Source organism: Chelonoidis abingdonii, chromosome 1 (assembly GCF_003597395.2).
Source record: "Chelonoidis abingdonii isolate Lonesome George chromosome 1, CheloAbing_2.0, whole genome shotgun sequence".
NCBI lineage: Eukaryota > Metazoa > Chordata > Testudines > Testudinidae > Chelonoidis > Chelonoidis abingdonii.
Window position 1 is genome coordinate 322,263,995 of NC_133769.1, and position 17,914 is coordinate 322,281,908.

The window sequence follows — 17,914 nt, forward strand, 5'->3', positions numbered from 1 at the left end:
GGAATTCAGAGCAACCTTGAGGTACTGAACCAGTAAAGCCCACTGGACCACTGCAAAGCCCATGACAGCATGCAAGAACCACATTAAGGAAAAAAATACCCTATTAAATTACAGAGTTAATTTGTAATTGAGATTTCATTTATTTTACTTTCTTTTGACAATTCAATACAAACAGAAAACGTAGAAATTTCTCCCTTCCTACTTATAAGTTTTACATAAGAATTTCTTCAGTGATTTAAAGATGAATGATACACATCTATTTCTTCCCTAAAAGTTTACCAATATAAAATTCAATTATTTACATACAACTTCTTTATAAATGGGGCTGTCATGAATTCCTGCCAACTGTATTACACAACTCTGGAGAATCAATGCTGTAAAGAGACATTCTGCTCCATTTTGGGAAATGGCAACACATTTTACTTTGCTGTAATTTTCTTTTTTTACAGGCATGCCTACTCAGCCTCTTCAGCCTCATAATTAGTTTATAAGGCACTGAAAATCAAGTTGATTCAATCTGTCTAAGAAAATTGAAATAACATCAGATACCCCCACACTTGTCCAAAATGGTATGCATCATATAACCGTTTTATAGAAATCTCAAGAATCAGACAGGAGTAGAATAAATCATGTTGTGAACAAGCTGTGTTCCAGGCTTCATTAGTTATAATTACCCCCAAAATATGCTCAGCAGAATGCACACGTGTCATCTGGGAGTGACACACAATAGAGCGGGCAACTTATAAACTCCTCCAAGCACAGAAACAGTCCATAAAACAACTGGCTTGTGCATTTGGATTCATGTGATAACACCTCCTATTGCATAAACCACCAGATGACACAGATGGGGCAAATTCAAACATGCAAACGTTTCTTTTGTATAGATACTGGACTTCATTTTAATCCATTCAAGCACAAACTGCATAAAGCTCTGTATGAAACACTACATCTTTGTCCTTTTGATTCCCCAGATTGTTCCACAGTTGCATAAAATATATGAAACATGTATAGTTACTAAATATTTAAAACATAATGCTTATAAGAAAAATTAAGAATTGCTAAATATCCTTATGTGGCAACAAAAACATCCTAAAAAGGAAAACATTTCCAGTATCTTTTAAGCAGCATGCACATTTAATTAAAAAAATTACCAAAACAGTTAAGTACTAATTGACAATATTCATAAGCAGAGTTCTCTCCTCCTACCCAAAAAAGAAAAAGAAATATAGTACTGGTATATGGGTTTACAATTACTTGAAGTACAATTACGGGGACAAACTTACAAAAACACTATAACATTAATTTCATTTTCAAATCATAACATAATCCAGTTCAAATTTCCTTGCCTGTTCATATATTTATCCACTGCCTTGTGCCCCAGTCTACCTCAGATACCTCCCATTCCTTCTCATCATCTGGCACATGACTTTTCTTTCTTCTTATATTTTGGCCACTGTTTGTATGAAACCCTTCTCTACAGCGCTTACAATTTCTAGCAGGGGTGGGCAAACTACGACCTGTGAGCCATTTTAAGCCAGCCCGCAAGCCGCACCAGCGGCTTGGCCCCGCTCTGGCGATCTGTCCGGGGTGCTGGGTTGAGGCTGCACCACGCCACTTGACCCCACTCCGGTCGGGGAGCTGGGTCCGGGGCCGCACCACGCGGCTCCCAGAAGCCGCGGTATGGCCCCGCTCTGGCTCCTATGCGCTCCAATGGGAGCTGCAGGAGAGGTGCCTGCGGAGGGGGCAACATGCAGACCAGCCTGGCCATGCTTCCATGTAAGAGTCCGAGAAGGGACATGCCACTTCTTCCAGGGGCCGATTGAGGTAAGCGTTGCTCGGAGCTTGCGCCCCCTGAGCCTCTCCCTACGCCCCAACTCCCTGCCCCAGCCCTTATCCGCCTCCTGCTCTCCAAACCCCTCAATCCCAGCCCAGAGCACCCTCCTACACCCCAAATTCTTCATCCCCAGCCTCACCACAGAGCCTGCACCCCAACCCCAATTTTGTGAGCATTCATGGCCCACCATACAATTTCTATTCCCCGATGTGGCCCTCGGACAAAAAGGTTTGCCCACCCGATTTATAGTATCCTTTCTCAGTATCCCCAACTCATTTACTTTCCAGGTGTTTTCCAACCTCACACTGAACACATATTTTCTCTCTCTCTTGCTTATGTCTGTTTCTCTAACCTGTCCCCTTTTCCTGTTATTAGTCTTAGTACTAAATGCTTCAGCATAACTGTTTACTGTAATTTTCTATATACTGTCCACTGTCTCATAATTTTAATAATGTAAAGATTTTCTAAAAAAATGCTTAAATATTTTTACTACAGTAGGTTAATACATTTTCAGAGTATTCATGACAATTCAGAGGTAATTTAATATTCTCATGCAAATATAGGTCACAACACAAATTGATTTTACTGCAAAAGAAATGTGCACATTAAAGAGTTTTCCAATATATTTTAATTGTTTTAATAGAAAGTAAACTAGAAAAATATAAATGTTTATACATATGTGTGCACGCACACATTCACTCCTATATACAAATCCATGCACCCCAGCATGCAAATATATGGATATACATATGCACACACTCATAAAAAGATGTGTGAATGTGTGCATGTGTGTGTACATACACACAGATATATAAAGATATATAGATATCTATATTATTTTTGCCTCGTGTGTTATTCATTCATTCTATAGCACTGTGAACCCATTTCCCCAGTAACATAAATTACAAAATTTCAAGACATTTTAGAGATACTTGATATTAATTCTTTCATATTCATTTCCATTAAGAACATTCAAGTTGACACTGGAAAATTAAGCTCTAAGACTTCAGTTCAACAATGTACATATACATATGCTTAACTTTAAGTATATGAGTAATCTCACTGAACTCAACAACACTACTTAGGTCCTTAAAGTCAGGCACTTGCTTAAGTACCTTCCTGATGTGGATCTTAAATCAGAATCATATGTTTAGAAATGGTCACATAAAATACTACTTAGATGAATAAGTATTCCCATGCCTTTTCATAATATTTAAGCACAATCAAGGTTTATTTAAAATATCTGGGGCTAAATTCTGCCCTCAATCACATTTGTGCATCTAAGGGATTGCACAGGTATAAACAATGGCAGAATACTGGCTCTCTATATCTATTTAACAGTACAACTGAAGGGTGGGTTTAAGAACTCATGCACTCATTCTGGCAAACTGCATATAATGCTCATAGGCAGAATGGTGTCAATTTCCTATTTTTAAAGCAGTAGAAAAGCATAAACAATTTATGACTGTGAGCTTCCATGGCACTATTTGAAATTTTAGCTCTCCTCCCCCCTTTTTTTTAATAAAAGAAACAGATATTGAAACTCTCCTGGCTAATAATTTCATTCTGACACTTGAGTTTAAAAGGTTAAGTTACTATCTGAAGAAAGGTAATCTGGCTGCCTTCATAGCAGCCTACAAGATCTGCAATCTGCATAGAGAGGGGCATTTGTCATCATTAGCTGAGCAGTGACAGCTGGCACCCAGGGTGTCCCAGATTCAAGAAGTGGCAAAGAAAAGCACTCTCTTAGTTTAAGTTTCCAGTAAGTACAGCATTCTTCATAAGGAGCAAGACTTTCTTTTTGTAATACACCATGATGTAACAACAGTGATGTATCTGCATTTTCTTTAACAATGGGAACAAACTGATATCATACAATCACCAGATGCCTTTAAACAAGATACAAAGTTTTAATATGAACAAACATGAAAATGGCTAAATCTTTTTCAAAATTAGTACACTATGTTTTTCTTCAAAGATATTTTAGACTGCTTCATAAATTCCATATACAGGAATAATAAATTGTGGATAAAACCAAGTTTTCAGAGAGATGTCTATAAGTGTGTCTTGAAACCACTCATGGCCAGTCACTTAAGTCAGACAGGTTAGAATGTCTGAAAAAAATTGGTCTCACACTTGGAATACAAGCAAATATAATAGCTGAAAGCTTTTATGAATACTTGATCAAGCACGATTTTAATAGTATTATTAGAAACTAAAAACATGTTCTTAGTGTCTATTTTAACAACTTGCAACAAGATTTTTATCAAAACGGTTACATGAGATTTTGGAAATGTACTTGTGTTTAAGACTATTTTACTAACAAATGTATGGACGTAAGCTTTAAAAGAGAAGTCCAGTTCATACCAGCATCAATAATTAAAGTTATGAAAGCCTAGAGAAAAGGATACATAAACATTAAATGTTCCTCAACTGATGATTTTTTAAAAGCAAAGCTATATAAACTAAAAGCTACACACTAAAATGCCTTAACCTTAAAAAATATTTTTGCAAGAAAAAGAAAATTACGATGCTCTACAGTTTTCTACGTTTGGCAACATAATCTATAATGCTAGGTTTTGCATTATTATGTAAACCAGTTTTTCACAAATAAAACTAATTTTTGTGTTAATGTAAAATCTATGCAAATACACGCAGTCATTTATCAGGAAAGCTGACAAGCATTCCATATTGGAGAGGGAAAATGAAACTGCCTCAAGAATAGAGGCAATTAATTATTTCTGTATTTTCTCTTCCTCTGTCTTGAGGCACAAAAGTTATCCATCCAGTTAAAACAGCAAATGAAATAAAGAGTTTTTTTTTTTATTTGAAACACATATGGCTTTTTCCTGCAATACTGATCACCACAAGGTCTACAGATGCCCGTGGCTAAATTGTACACTGGCAGATGCACACAGGGGAGAACCGTGCTAATGCAGCGTGGTGAACAAAACAAATGAAGTACTGAATTTTCTGGAAAAAAAATCTTTTTTTTCCATTGAGATATGCAGTTTGCCTACCAAGTATAGATTAAGTTAGCAACAAATTTAACCTGAAAAATACTCCCTTAGTCTAGTACATCAAAACAGCTAAAAGAAACCTAGCAAAAAAGTGTGTGTGAAATGAAATAAAATACACATACACACTAGTTGTAAGGAAGGTACAGTCTCTACGTAATGCGTTTGCCAAGATAAACAGTTATACAGTTTTATTCTCACAATTAAAGACTAATAACACATAATGAACACACTCAATGAATACAATGAGACAACTCTTGTCGTACATATTTGCCGTTATTTTTACTTATTTGAGGAGCAATCTCTTGAGGTGCTGTTGAAAATTGCAAGCATTAAGGCTCAATCTAGCTGATGTGATATTACTTACATACACTTCCTAGTGCCAATAAGAATTCTGTATTTATTAGCTGTTTCCTTTTACAAGTTTATTAAAAAAAAACATGCACAGGTCAAAGTTAGTCTTTCTATACCTGAGAAATTACTTGCACAAGAGAACAAAAAATCACGGATGGTAAAACATTTACTGGAAATTACTCAGAATCATTTAGACTGCTATAACTTTTCTCCTAATAGGCCTGTAAACATGCATAACATTAAAATCACTGTTCCAATTACCAAGCAAAAACTTCAGTAAAGAATGTTATTTACATTCTATTTTTCTGTATGAGTACCCATGCCACATTACATAAGAGAAGTAAATTTAACCCAAAAATCAGTTTTAAGAAATTAGATTCAATTAATAAGTGTTTCTCTTTTAATTTGTATAAATTAATTATTTCAAATCAACTGAAAATATTGTTTCTGAAGAAGAGGGAAATAACATTAACATTCACATCAACAAAAGGAAAAAGTTACTTCACAATGTGTAAGTATAAACAAAAGATAAAAACGTAAAACAATAAAAGTTATATTAGCACCATTTAAACCTTAGTGAGATGGTTATTTTTGTTTGTTTGTTTAGTTTATGAAGAAAACTTTGTCAGTACTATCTCTGTCTTATCAATTATGCCACAAATGTTTTTCTTACTTTGGAATGTACTAATATTTTATATTATTATACATTCGTACTGATTGTTGCAATTGAAAAAAAAATAGGCTAAGTGTAGAAATTTCTGTAGCTTGGTAATATCACACACTTTAAGAGCTGTATGCTTGATTTCTGAATTAATAGCATACATTTTAATTCCACATAAAGTCTCATCTTTATTATTTTTGGTGATTTTTACATTTATCATTGAGCATGACGAAATATCATGGATTGTGCCTTGTCACAAAAGGCCTGATTCGGTAGATCCCACCTCAATACTGTGCTGACAATGGACATGGGGATTTCTAGTACTCCAGTTAAAATTCCACTCTCAATTTTAAAGGAGGGTTGGAGTACTTTCACTGCTCCTGATAGAATTCACCTCCTCTCCAGCTACTAAATCATACCTTCTAGAGAGACTTTTACTCCACTAGTTCAGAAGTGGTGGCGGGTTTGTTTTGGTTTGGGTTTGCTTGCCTTCAGAAAGCAACAGATTACAAGTGTCAGGTATTTTCTAATGAGACCTTTAACCTCATCGCTATTCAAATTACATAAACTGGACTGTTATACAACCAATATAGTCAGCATATTTTTCAGGAACAGAGTATAAATGTTTCCAACAATCACATCAAGTTGTTCATATCTATGTTAAGAGGCGCTGCACCTTTTTAATTTATGTTTATGAGACCACATCCCCCGAGCCTCTTTGTGACAGTGCATGCATGCGTGCAGCGCACACATGTCCTTTAGTACATGGGGCTTATAAGAGGCTAAGGAAGAAATTTTGTGGGAGCATCTTGCTAAAACTTGGGCAACATGTCACTGCCGTTTTCAGGCAAAACTCCTCAATGACATCATTAGAGACTAATTACATCAACGGGAGTTTTTCCTGAGAAAGGAGAAGACTGGGCACAACATACTTTTTCCACAACAATGATCACATATGAATGTAAAAGTTTTTCAAGACAAATATAAGTCACATAGGTAATTTTTTGGATATAGCGCATTTCATATTTTATGTGGAATTAACTCTCAAAAATTATCCCACTTAAGCACAGAATTCTGTGTGGGATCAAGGCCTAACTGTAAACCTTGAGAAGACCCATTGGCTTTCAATGAGAATAATCACTTATTTACTGTTAAGGAAGTATGTGTGAACAATCAGGGTCTTCCCAAGGTTCAATTAAATGTATTTATCGTTCATGACCAATTCACTCAGCCATCTGCATCCACATTATTCTGGGGACAAAAATGTGGAATCTATACACTAAAATATTATAATGAATTACCAGTTTCTCAAGGTTACACTAAAATATGTAAAGCACGCATTCTTACGCCTAAATCTAGATTAAGTGAGATGCACAGAGGATTACCATACTTGACCTATATATTGCAAGGTGAGGGAGAACAGGTTGATTCTCCAGGTAGAATGACTTGGTATGCACATATTATTGACAGCATTAAAAATATCAATGAACACAGGCTATGATAAAATGTAGGTGAAGAGATACAGCACTAATAGCCATTTTGTATGTTTTTTAGGAATGCTGAGCACCTGCAGTTTCCATTGGCCTCTACATGGGAGTTGCAGATTCTTAGCACCTATGAAAAATACGTGATTTATGTTTGCCAGCCAGTGTAAAAACAGTTTTACAAAATACCTGTGACAAGGGTATTCATGTTCCTGTAACACTGTTCTCTTATTTGGGTTAGACTAATAGATGTTGAGCAAACCACAGAAGGTGAATATACAAGCAGAGTAATGTCATAATATACACAATTATACATTTTTAAATGTTACTGCACTTTGGTTTTGATTTACTTACATTCTCTACTTCTTTGGTCTTTCCATCACACAGTAAATTTCAGAAATATAAATGATCAAGAGGAAAGGTTATTTTAGACATGTAGTCATTGGAAGCTGCTCATCCAACACATACAGCTTTATTCTCAAGGTCAGCGCTGAATTCTTTCAGTTGCTTAAGCATATACAGCATGAAACAGTAATGAGAATTCTGCAGTGTTGGATGACCCACTACAGATGTAGTAGATTAAAAGGCGCTAATCCCTACTGATTCCATATTCCTCCCTGGGTTCAGCAGAAAAGAGCATTCTTAAAGTAGGAAACCTTTAAAAAAAAACAGTGTTGGATTGCTTAAATAAAATCCTGTGTATTGAGAAATGTCTGGTTTTGATGAAGCTGATATAGAAGTGAACCAAATGAATAATACAATGCATTTCTCCTATAGGAAAGTTTCTGCAGTTTCCAGTGAAAAGTGCAACTTGCAGTTGTGCAAAATGTGTGTTTGCTCTTGAAATATAAAATGAGAGAGAAAACAAATACATACTTGTTTTTACATAAGAGCATACAAAACAGGGAAATTTTAAAATTTTACCATTTTTTTCCCTGTAATTTCCAGGATAACAAAGTCCAATACTGACAAGATCATTTATATTACATTTTGAAAATTTATTTGTAGTGAGGGGAATAATACATCAAATTGTGCTATTAAGATTCTTTAGCAGCCACAATTGTAATGAATAACTTGTACTGTAAATATTCGATTCTAATTGATTATTTTTCATTTCAAAAGATAATTATTATAAGGCTCTGCACAAAACTGCATACCATTTAATATAATCAAAGGGAAAATATTTGTATACATACATTCATATATAAAACCTATTTGCGATATAATAATGAGTATTAATGTCATTAACATGAAACTTTTGGGGAAACTATGGGAACTTTTTCCTTTTTAAATTTACTCTCTTGTTTTATTCGTTCCTGTGTTTGAAAAAGAAGTCAACAGTAAATAAATAAATAAATAAAAGTACCTTCAAGTTACATTACAAGAAAAGATTCTTCCTATCTGATTTTATATAAAGTGGCAAAAAGCAAACCCTCTAAAAATGTGTGTCCACTTTAGTTGTGTAAAAACATAAATGTATTGTGGCTGGCAGGATGATACAGATAAAATAGCCAGGGTGCATTAAAAAAAAAAATTAAGAGCCAAGAAATCAGATACGTTCAATCAGCCTTCAAACCTACTCCAGCAGCAGGGATAAATAATTTAATAACCTCAACTTTATATTCTTTTTCTTTCTCTAATGCAATAAACAGATATTAAAAAATAAAATTTTACATTCATGAATAGTTGTGTGTAGAATCACAACTATTATAGAAGAAGAGATACAAAGAAATATCAATATAAGCACTTAACATATGTGCTTGTACATTCTAGCTAACATACTTTTTTTCTCACATGAAAGAACAGTATTGCTGAAATTTATGATCTGGCAACTGAAATTTTCAAATTAGGTTTACTGAAACACAGAATCCCTGTATTCACACATTTTTCAACACAATTGGGCTTTTTGGCTAATAAGAGGACTGCCTAAGCAATACATTTTGAAATGTCTAAATGTAAAATGCGTTTCCAGCAGATGTGGTAGTAGTGGGTAGACCCAAGTAATTAGAAAAAAATACCTAGAAAACAGTAATTTGGGAAAACTTACCTCTCTTTATTTCATAGGCCTCCAACTCCCAACATCACAAATGATCAATCATCATTTTAATGAGATGATTTTAATCTCACTCTTCCAGTATAAATAATCTCTAAAAATAAAACTGAGTGACAGAAAAACCCACTCTATAGTTTTATAATTTACTAAAACCACGGCATTTTAAATAACAGGATTGCAAAGTGAACAAACTTAGATAAATGCTCAGAAAACGTTCCTAAAATGAACATTTTTGCCAACAATTAAAGAGTTCCTTCATTCATGGATAAAACTTTAAACTGGTGCAATGAAATTAATGGCAGGCTTTAATAATAAATGCAACCTATGTGACAATAAATTTTATGTTTTTGCATATTTGCAATAATCACCAAAATTTGACTAATAAACATAATTATGTAAATTGCTCACTTGCTTTTAGGTAAACCTTTACATTTTATTTTAAAACTTTTGATTCAGGAAAGATACAACTTTAATTTTTAACAGATTGTACTAAATAATTAGCAAATTAGCACACTGGCTGAAAGTTCAAGAAATTATTTTGTTTTTAGACATAGTTAAAATCTCTCTCTCTAAAATATAGCTTAAATTTAACTGAATTAGTTGGCAGATGAACTAAATTAAATGGAAGGACTTTGGAGTACATGTCATCTCCCCAGAAAGGGGCAGTTACCAGGACAAGGATGGAGGAAAACACATGCCTTCGCCTGAAGTGTTTAATTTTCCGTTTTAAACAATGATGAAGTCTAAACTCCACCAGAAGGATTTATTTTTTAATTGTGTGGAAGCAGAGTCAAACTAAAACGAAGTCAATTATTTTTACATTTTCCATGTCTAAAAGAAGTCACTGTGTCCCACACCAGCCAGGACTAATATTTTGAGGCAGCTACTAGTAACAGTGATAACATATCTGCCTGTGTTATTTTGTGCTGGTTATTGTCAGATCTAGATGCCCAATGGGAGAACGAGATGGAGTAAGAAACAATTCAGCAAGTTCATTTTTCTTACTAAGGAAATCGCCCGGAGCTGACTTCACTTTGTCGGAATAGGTCGACTTGGCCTACAAATTTCCCTGCAGCTTCGCACCGGGCTTTCTTCTCAAGTACCAGACACAGTTAAAGAGCACTCAAATGCACCAAAGAAAGCCTGCCTACGGTTTCACTTCGGACTCGCTCCCCCTCCGATTCAAGTCAGATTGGCCACTGTCCTCAACGGAGCTGGATCGGGCCTTTGGAAGCAGTTAGGCAAAATGGAGCGTCTGGGAATCTCCCCCACCCCCAAGCATGTCTGTGCCTGTTCCCGCTGCAGCCTCTGTTCACAAGAAGCTCTCCTGGGATCCGAGGGGAGTTGACTTGAGCAAGGTGGGTAGGATGGGGGTCTTCCATCCGTGCAGCCGGGTCCACCTGGCCACGTGTGCATTGTATAGCCAATACACATGGGGGTGGGGATTGCGGCACATGCAGCGCTTGCATTACCCTTACTGTGCATAAAGACCTCAGGCTTCTTCGTAATAGCGGGGTGTTTTCTCTCCCACGCAGACAGCCATGCGTTACATCGGCCCATTAAAGCTGAAACTCTAGCGGAGGTGGTAGCGCGAACACAACCACCGGGATGCGAACAGGGGGGAACTAAACATAATCGCAGCAGGAGAAGGCACAGCGGTGATCAGAAAGCATCGTCTGCTCCCTGAATTAGACCAGGGCATATATCAGGGTGTGGGGAGGGCAGAGGGGCGATCCGCGTGTGTGGAGAGCAGGAGCGATACATTGGTTAGTGATGTGAGGGGTGAACGGGGGGAGATGAACTACCCATTCCCTGGGCTGCAGCAGGCGGCAGCTCCGCTCCCGCATCCTCCACTTGCAGAATGAGCCGCGCGCCCCTCTCCCAGGCCAAAGAGCCGCAGCAGCGTGAGGCTCTCGGACCGGGGAGAGTGGCCTCGTGGGGATTATTTATTTTCCATGCGCAGTTGTTGAGAGAGCACCAGGGCAAAACATTTTGCTTCCAAGCGATATGGCTAAAACTGGAAATAATACCCAGCCCGCTCAGCAGAGTTCAGAGCCTGCTTGCTCACCAGCCGGGTTTTCGTCCCCTGGAAATAACACTTTGGATGAAGTGAAGGAAGCTGAAGAATATAGAAAGTAGCTATTGCATATAAAAATAGCAAGAACGTGCTGCGGACACATTAGGATGCAACTAAGAAGAGAAAAGCCACTTAAGGGTGAGCTGACGTCTGCAGTTACTGGGTTAGGAGTCTAAAGACAACCCCGGTTTCATTTTATTCGTGCGTAGAAAGTTACAGACACCCATCAAATTCTTCATCTGGATTAATAGTCCCCGAAATACAGGAGCGTCTGCACTAACGCTACATCCAGCAAGCAAAGCACAAAATAAACTCTTCTACACCTTTGATACAAACTTTGCCGCATTAATAGGTTAGTGACAGGAAAACATTAATGGCACGTAAGACACCTCTCTACGACGATAGATGTTTCTTAGAAAATAATTTCAAGGGCTAGTAAATTTAAAAATTAAGAATCTGAGTCATGAATTACAATTTCTTAAAGACACTAGAGGAAAGAGCGTGAGCGTGTATTATAAATATAAACTGTGTTTCTTTTGAAAGGAAAGCATGGAAGATGCTGCGAAATATGTTTGCAAAGATTGGAACGACAAACAGGAGGACCGATTACTGAAACTTAAGATACTAAAGAAGAAGTTTGTTTAATTATATATTACACACACGAAAACCCAGACTGTCAGATTACTTGTCTACCAGCATGTCTGCACTCGCTAATATCCCTCCCTTGTGCTCATTTATTAAAACACAGCTTGCAAATAGAGTTCACATTAAAATTGACTGTCCAGATAAGGGGATTAATAGGTATTTATTTTGCAACAGTGTCCAGAAAGGCATCTGAACATATATGACGTTGCAATATATTGGAGACATATCCAATATAAAAATGAAGCTAAGCGTTAGCAAATAAGATTTACACTAAGTATCTGCTACTTCCGAGACTGAATATGAAAATAAACTGTTAAATGCGTTTAGCAAGATTTCCTTCATAGGTTACAAATATATATAAAAAAACAGGCAGAGAGAATGCAATATCTGCATAACCTTAAAATCGATTATACCCCGTCAGAAGATACTTTAAAACAATTTAATTAGCGAGTGCTGTGTAATGTTTTATTCTTGCAAACACTACATTGCCGAGAATCTATGGCCTTGTACACTGGCCAGTTCGTGAGAGGAAATCTTCTGACCTGCAATTACAGACAACTATTAGGAGAAAAGGACATCATGATTTGACGCCAAGAGCGAGTTAATGAATTTACGTATCTATTGTTTACAGAGTAAACCCCCGTATATAGCTCACTAGTTGATGGATGTCCATTAATACACCTGCATTCACATTTCAGCCTTAAGGAGACAAAAAGGGATTTAGTGCAGAACACCACACTTTTGCGAAGTCCTTTCAAAACATCAATACACTTCAAGTTACACCAAAAGGCCAGAGATTCTTCTTGATTTCCAAATGTATAGGTGACTTGGCTGGTTTTCTGCCAGCAGCCGCCTACCTTTAGTTGGTGTGTACATATATACATGCATATATAGCCAAGAGACGGATTAATTAGCCGGGTTTGAGCTGAAGGAGGCTGCAGTGACGAGACCAGTGGCGATTGGCCGCCCGCCTGCCTGGCCCTGCCTTTATAATTTCCACACGAGAGCATCTGGGCTCTTATACTAACCAACAGCCAGCTTCTCCTGACACATACACACACACACCGACACCCTGCACTTTTCCCACCATCTGATTAACAACCCTGCACACACACAGTGATTTCTACAGGAAAAACATAAATACATACGAAGAGGGTTTATTATTTTGACTACTGGAAGCCTTGCTGTGTCTCAGTTCAACTTTTGTTTTTACTGCTGCCGGGGAAGTGCCGATCTCAATGCTTTGCTCTCCCTCAGTGGTCCTTTAAAAAAAAAAAGAAAGGAAAGGAAAATATCGCTCCCCCCCTTCGAGGCGGCTGATCTAAAAAGGCAGGAAGAGAGCATCTGAGCAGCAGTTGCCACAGCGTATTTTGAAAGACATTTGTTACGTTTCAGAGCGCTGCAGCCTGTTTCCCCTCTGAAGTTGGCTCCAGCCTTAGCAGCCGCATTGGATCCCACAGCTTATTGCGAGACTCCGGTATACAATCCGGATCTCTGCCCCAATATGATCGCGGCCCAGGCCAAGCTGGTGTATCATCTGAATAAATACTACAACGAGAAATGCCAAGCCAGGAAAGCCGCCATCGCCAAAACTATCCGAGAAGTCTGCAAAGTGGTTTCGGACGTACTAAAGGAAGTGGAGGTGCAGGAGCCCCGTTTCATCAGCTCTTTGAACGAGATGGACAACCGCTATGAGGGCTTGGAGGTCATTTCTCCCACAGAGTTTGAAGTGGTCCTTTATCTGAACCAAATGGGAGTTTTCAACTTTGTGGACGACGGCTCTTTGCCAGGCTGCGCCGTGTTAAAGTTAAGCGATGGGCGCAAGAGGAGCATGTCCCTTTGGGTGGAGTTCATCACGGCATCTGGTTACCTTTCTGCTCGCAAAATCCGGTCCAGATTTCAGACTCTGGTGGCCCAAGCCGTGGATAAATGCAGTTACAGAGATGTGGTAAAGATGGTGGCTGACACGAGTGAAGTGAAACTGAGAATCAGAGATAGGTATGTCGTGCAGATCACTCCGGCTTTTAAATGCACAGGGATCTGGCCGAGGAGTGCTGCCCACTGGCCACTTCCCCACATCCCCTGGCCGGGACCCAACAGGGTAGCAGAGGTCAAAGCTGAAGGATTCAACCTTTTATCCAAGGAGTGTCACTCTCTAGCAGGCAAGCAGAGTTCAGCCGAGAGCGATGCCTGGGTCTTGCAGTTCGCAGAAGCGGAGAACAGACTGCAGATGGGCGGCTGCAGAAAGAAATGCCTCTCTATCCTCAAAACCTTACGGGATCGTCATCTGGAACTGCCGGGACAACCCCTGAATAATTATCACATGAAAACTCTGGTTTCATACGAGTGTGAAAAGCATCCCCGTGAATCGGACTGGGACGAGTCTTGCCTGGGCGACCGGCTCAACGGGATTTTACTGCAACTCATTTCCTGCCTTCAGTGCAGGAGGTGCCCACATTACTTCTTGCCCAACTTAGACCTGTTTCAGGGAAAACCTCATTCAGCCCTGGAAAATGCAGCCAAACAAACTTGGCGACTGGCTAGGGAAATACTCACCAACCCGAAAAGTTTGGAAAAACTTTAGAGGACAATTAAAATATGGGCCTAACAGATTAGTCTTCTGATTTTCAGATAAAGTTTAAACTTCCTGTTCAAAAAGTCAAATATTTCCACTTGACAATGCTAATAATATTCTCTTTAAAAGGAATATTGCTTAGGCTCTTCACACACAGACACACACACTCACAACAGAAAACACTATGACATGTCTTCGTCACAGTTTTGAAATTCCCCCTGAAAAATGTATCTTAACACCCGGAAACAAATTCGGCTGTAATTTAACATGATTGTGACCATTCTGCCTAGAAACGGCACCAATGGATTATAACAAAACCCGGTATTCTTATGTAAATCCCTCTGTGAGTAAAAGCTATTTGGATATGCCATCTGAACAAAACCCTAATGTACATTTTAATTTGTATCAAATATTGTGATCTCACATTGTCTTTGAAATTGTGGATGTTGGTGTTTTGTGATTTGGTGAACAGAAGTTAAATTGCCATTTCGGATACTTCAGGACATTTTCTGCTAAAGAAGATACCATATAAAAAGGTAGATTTTATCATGGTACTTTTGTTAATTGTCTTTTGAAGTGTCTGAACTTAAAAGTTTACATTTTTCGTTTCATATATATTGCTTGTTCTATTTCTAACATTCCATAAATATACTTGAAATGTTATTTAAATATATTCAGAAGAAATTTGGATTCTGCTTATATAATAACGCTTGAATATTGGAATTATATATTTGAAAAATGCACTTGAAATACACTGGATAATGACTTTTTGTGATTTAGATTTTAATTTCTGTTGCTGATTTTATTTAATTACAAGCTAATAAATGAAGTAAAATAAATATTGTTAAGCGTTTCAAAACTGCATCAAGTTTTCTATTTGAAAATCAGGCCAATGTAATGTTTTGCAAATCATACAGAAACAGCCCTTTTCCTACTGAATAGTTTTGTAGAAGAAGAAAATGTTGGTGTATCACATGCACCACAATTTCGTGTGGTAATTAACAGAGCAACACTTTCTACAGGCATCAGAAAATAAATTTACTTTTGAAAGTTTCACTGTACCTTACTAGGTTAATGTTTCTGGGTAGTTTTGAACAGTACTGAGGAAACAAAATATAGCACTGAAGGAAAGGCTACTGAATGAGCAATGAGTCTGATTCCTGACAAAAATCAATATTTTGGAGCAAGTAGTAATAAAGAAGGAAGCAAAATTTACAGTTGAAGGGGTCAAGCCAGTAGCAATAAAATGAAGAACAATATAACTTCCGACCTACAAATCCACTATGGATGTAACAAGATTGCAAGTTGCATCTGTAGAAATCAGCTCCCTGTGTGCAGAGGGTATTCAGAGAGAATAGCATGTGCACAGCCATAAAACTGTAAGTGATTACAAATTGTCTGTTCATACTCCAGCATATGATTATTCAGAACGTATATGTCCTTAAAGTATTTTAAGACTAAAATACAAAATAATATACACCAAAAACTAGCAACGTATATCACTTACTTAGTATTTTAATAGTCAACAAGTGCTGAACTAGGCAAATTGCCGATATAATGTTCAGTTGTAAGAACTCATAGTGGGTAGTATTAGTGAAACCGTTACAATGGCTATTGTGCAAGAATCTTTTTTTTTATTTAGTCCTACGATCACCTTCCTCAGTGTCAGAAATTATTCCTCAATAGAAAACCCACTTTATTAAAACACGTTTTCAAAAGTGATAACTGCATTTTTTTAAAAAGTTATCATTGGAAATAAATTACAGTGAAGGTCTTTTTGCAAGAAACAATATTGGAGTGACTTTTAAAAGTATCTCCTGTTTCCCCCTCCCCCCACTTAAGAAACTTGTAAAATTGTTTTGTGAATAAAGAAATAATAATAAGTATAAACGACATGTCAGAAAGGTGACCTATAGCTCTAATAATTCCCCACCACATCCCCCACTATATGTATGCTCGACTTAAAAAAAAATTGGATTCAAATTTTTATTCTCAACGCTAATACAGGTCAAATATATGTAAATCGTTCTTAAATTGATTGGATCTACTTCTCTTGCAGATGTCAAGGTGTTTCGAAATATTAAACAATGCAAAAAATTAGATATTTCCTAAGAATCAGCTCCTGCGTTCAGGCCCACGATAGCCATTTTCTTTTTCAGAAAGAGACTATTAATTTCAGTATTTGAACAGATAACATTTATTAAGACATTTTCCTATCTGGAAACTAACGTTCTTGAAATAAAGGGATTCTATAAAATCCATTGCAAGAGAAAAGCCCATCACTGTGTCTTAGGGGACCGCAATCTGGGACCGCAGTTACCTCAAGGGATTTCAGAGCAATTGGCTTAACTGCTAAATCTGCCCATGTTCATACAAAGGCATTCAGAGAAAGATTGTTAAAAATGCGCACGCTGTAAGTAATAGAGGATTTGCCATCATTAATACATTTCGCTTTTTAATAAAACACAGTAAAAGCCCACAGGAGTAAGAGGCGTTTGGGTGGAGGAGGGGACCTTCCGTACCCTAGGATGTGCGTTCCGATTGTGTTCTCCGGGCAGTGTTTAACATACACATCGCGTTCAGACAATGCAGACTGTAAACACACCCAGCCCACGAGGAAACGCAGTCTACTCACTTTGGGGTCAATCTTCTTGAAGGCCGGATCATCTTCATCCACCTCGAAGTAGATTTCCGTGGTGGTGATGGAGAGGGTACCTTTGGCCACCACCACAGGGGCGATGAGCTGTGCCGGCGTGCTGAGAACCACCGGGCCTGCAAGACAAGGGCAGGGGCGTCAGGCCGTAGCAACTCCAGCCGGCCCTCCCCCATTCCTTACTGAATGCAGGCACCCAACAATCCGCCTAATAAAGTCCATTTGTAAGTTGCTTTATGTCTTTCTTGCCAGTGCTTAGCACTCTGCTCTCTCGTGAATAGTCTGACAAGAGTTTGTGAGCGGTAGGGTGAGACTCCGAGATGAATCAATGACCAAAATTCGGGGCGGGGGGAGCCTAGAATGAAAAATTACTGCCCACAGAAGCGGGTTCCTTCTCCTTTCATGACCTCCTTATTCCTGATTAACACTAACACTGTTTAGATACAGGAGGTTGCAAGTAGCAGTGGCACGTTACATATAGTTCTCAATAAACGTGGTCAGCCGGTTCAGGGGAAGGGAGTCCCAAAAGCTCATAGTTTCCACAAAGTCTGGGGATTCATC

The 17,914-nt window shown here is 38.0% G+C and overlaps 2 protein-coding genes across 11 annotated transcripts in view; one reads left to right on the forward strand and one right to left on the reverse strand.

Annotated features, from left to right (window-relative positions):
• NBEA (neurobeachin) overlaps positions 1 to 17,914 on the reverse strand; it is an 862,398-nt gene that overhangs the window by 237,773 nt on the left and 606,711 nt on the right. For all 10 annotated transcript variants that reach the window (XM_075061639.1, XM_075061640.1, XM_075061634.1 and 7 more), the window contains one exon: positions 17,336 to 17,472. In XM_075061639.1, the coding sequence (XP_074917740.1) occupies positions 17,336 to 17,472 (137 nt within the window). The remainder of the gene's footprint in view (positions 1 to 17,335; positions 17,473 to 17,914) is intronic.
• Positions 13,179 to 15,445, forward strand: MAB21L1 (mab-21 like 1). Its single transcript, XM_032768592.2, has one exon. It carries the CDS (start codon positions 13,630 to 13,632, stop codon positions 14,707 to 14,709), a length of 1,080 nt encoding a protein of 359 aa, XP_032624483.1. The 5' UTR covers positions 13,179 to 13,629; the 3' UTR covers positions 14,710 to 15,445.

What these genes read in the sequence shown, in the direction of transcription:
- MAB21L1 (XM_032768592.2), top strand. Translation starts at nt 13,630, where the DNA reads ATGATCGCGGCCCAGGCCAAGCTGGTGTATCATCTGAATAAATACTAC.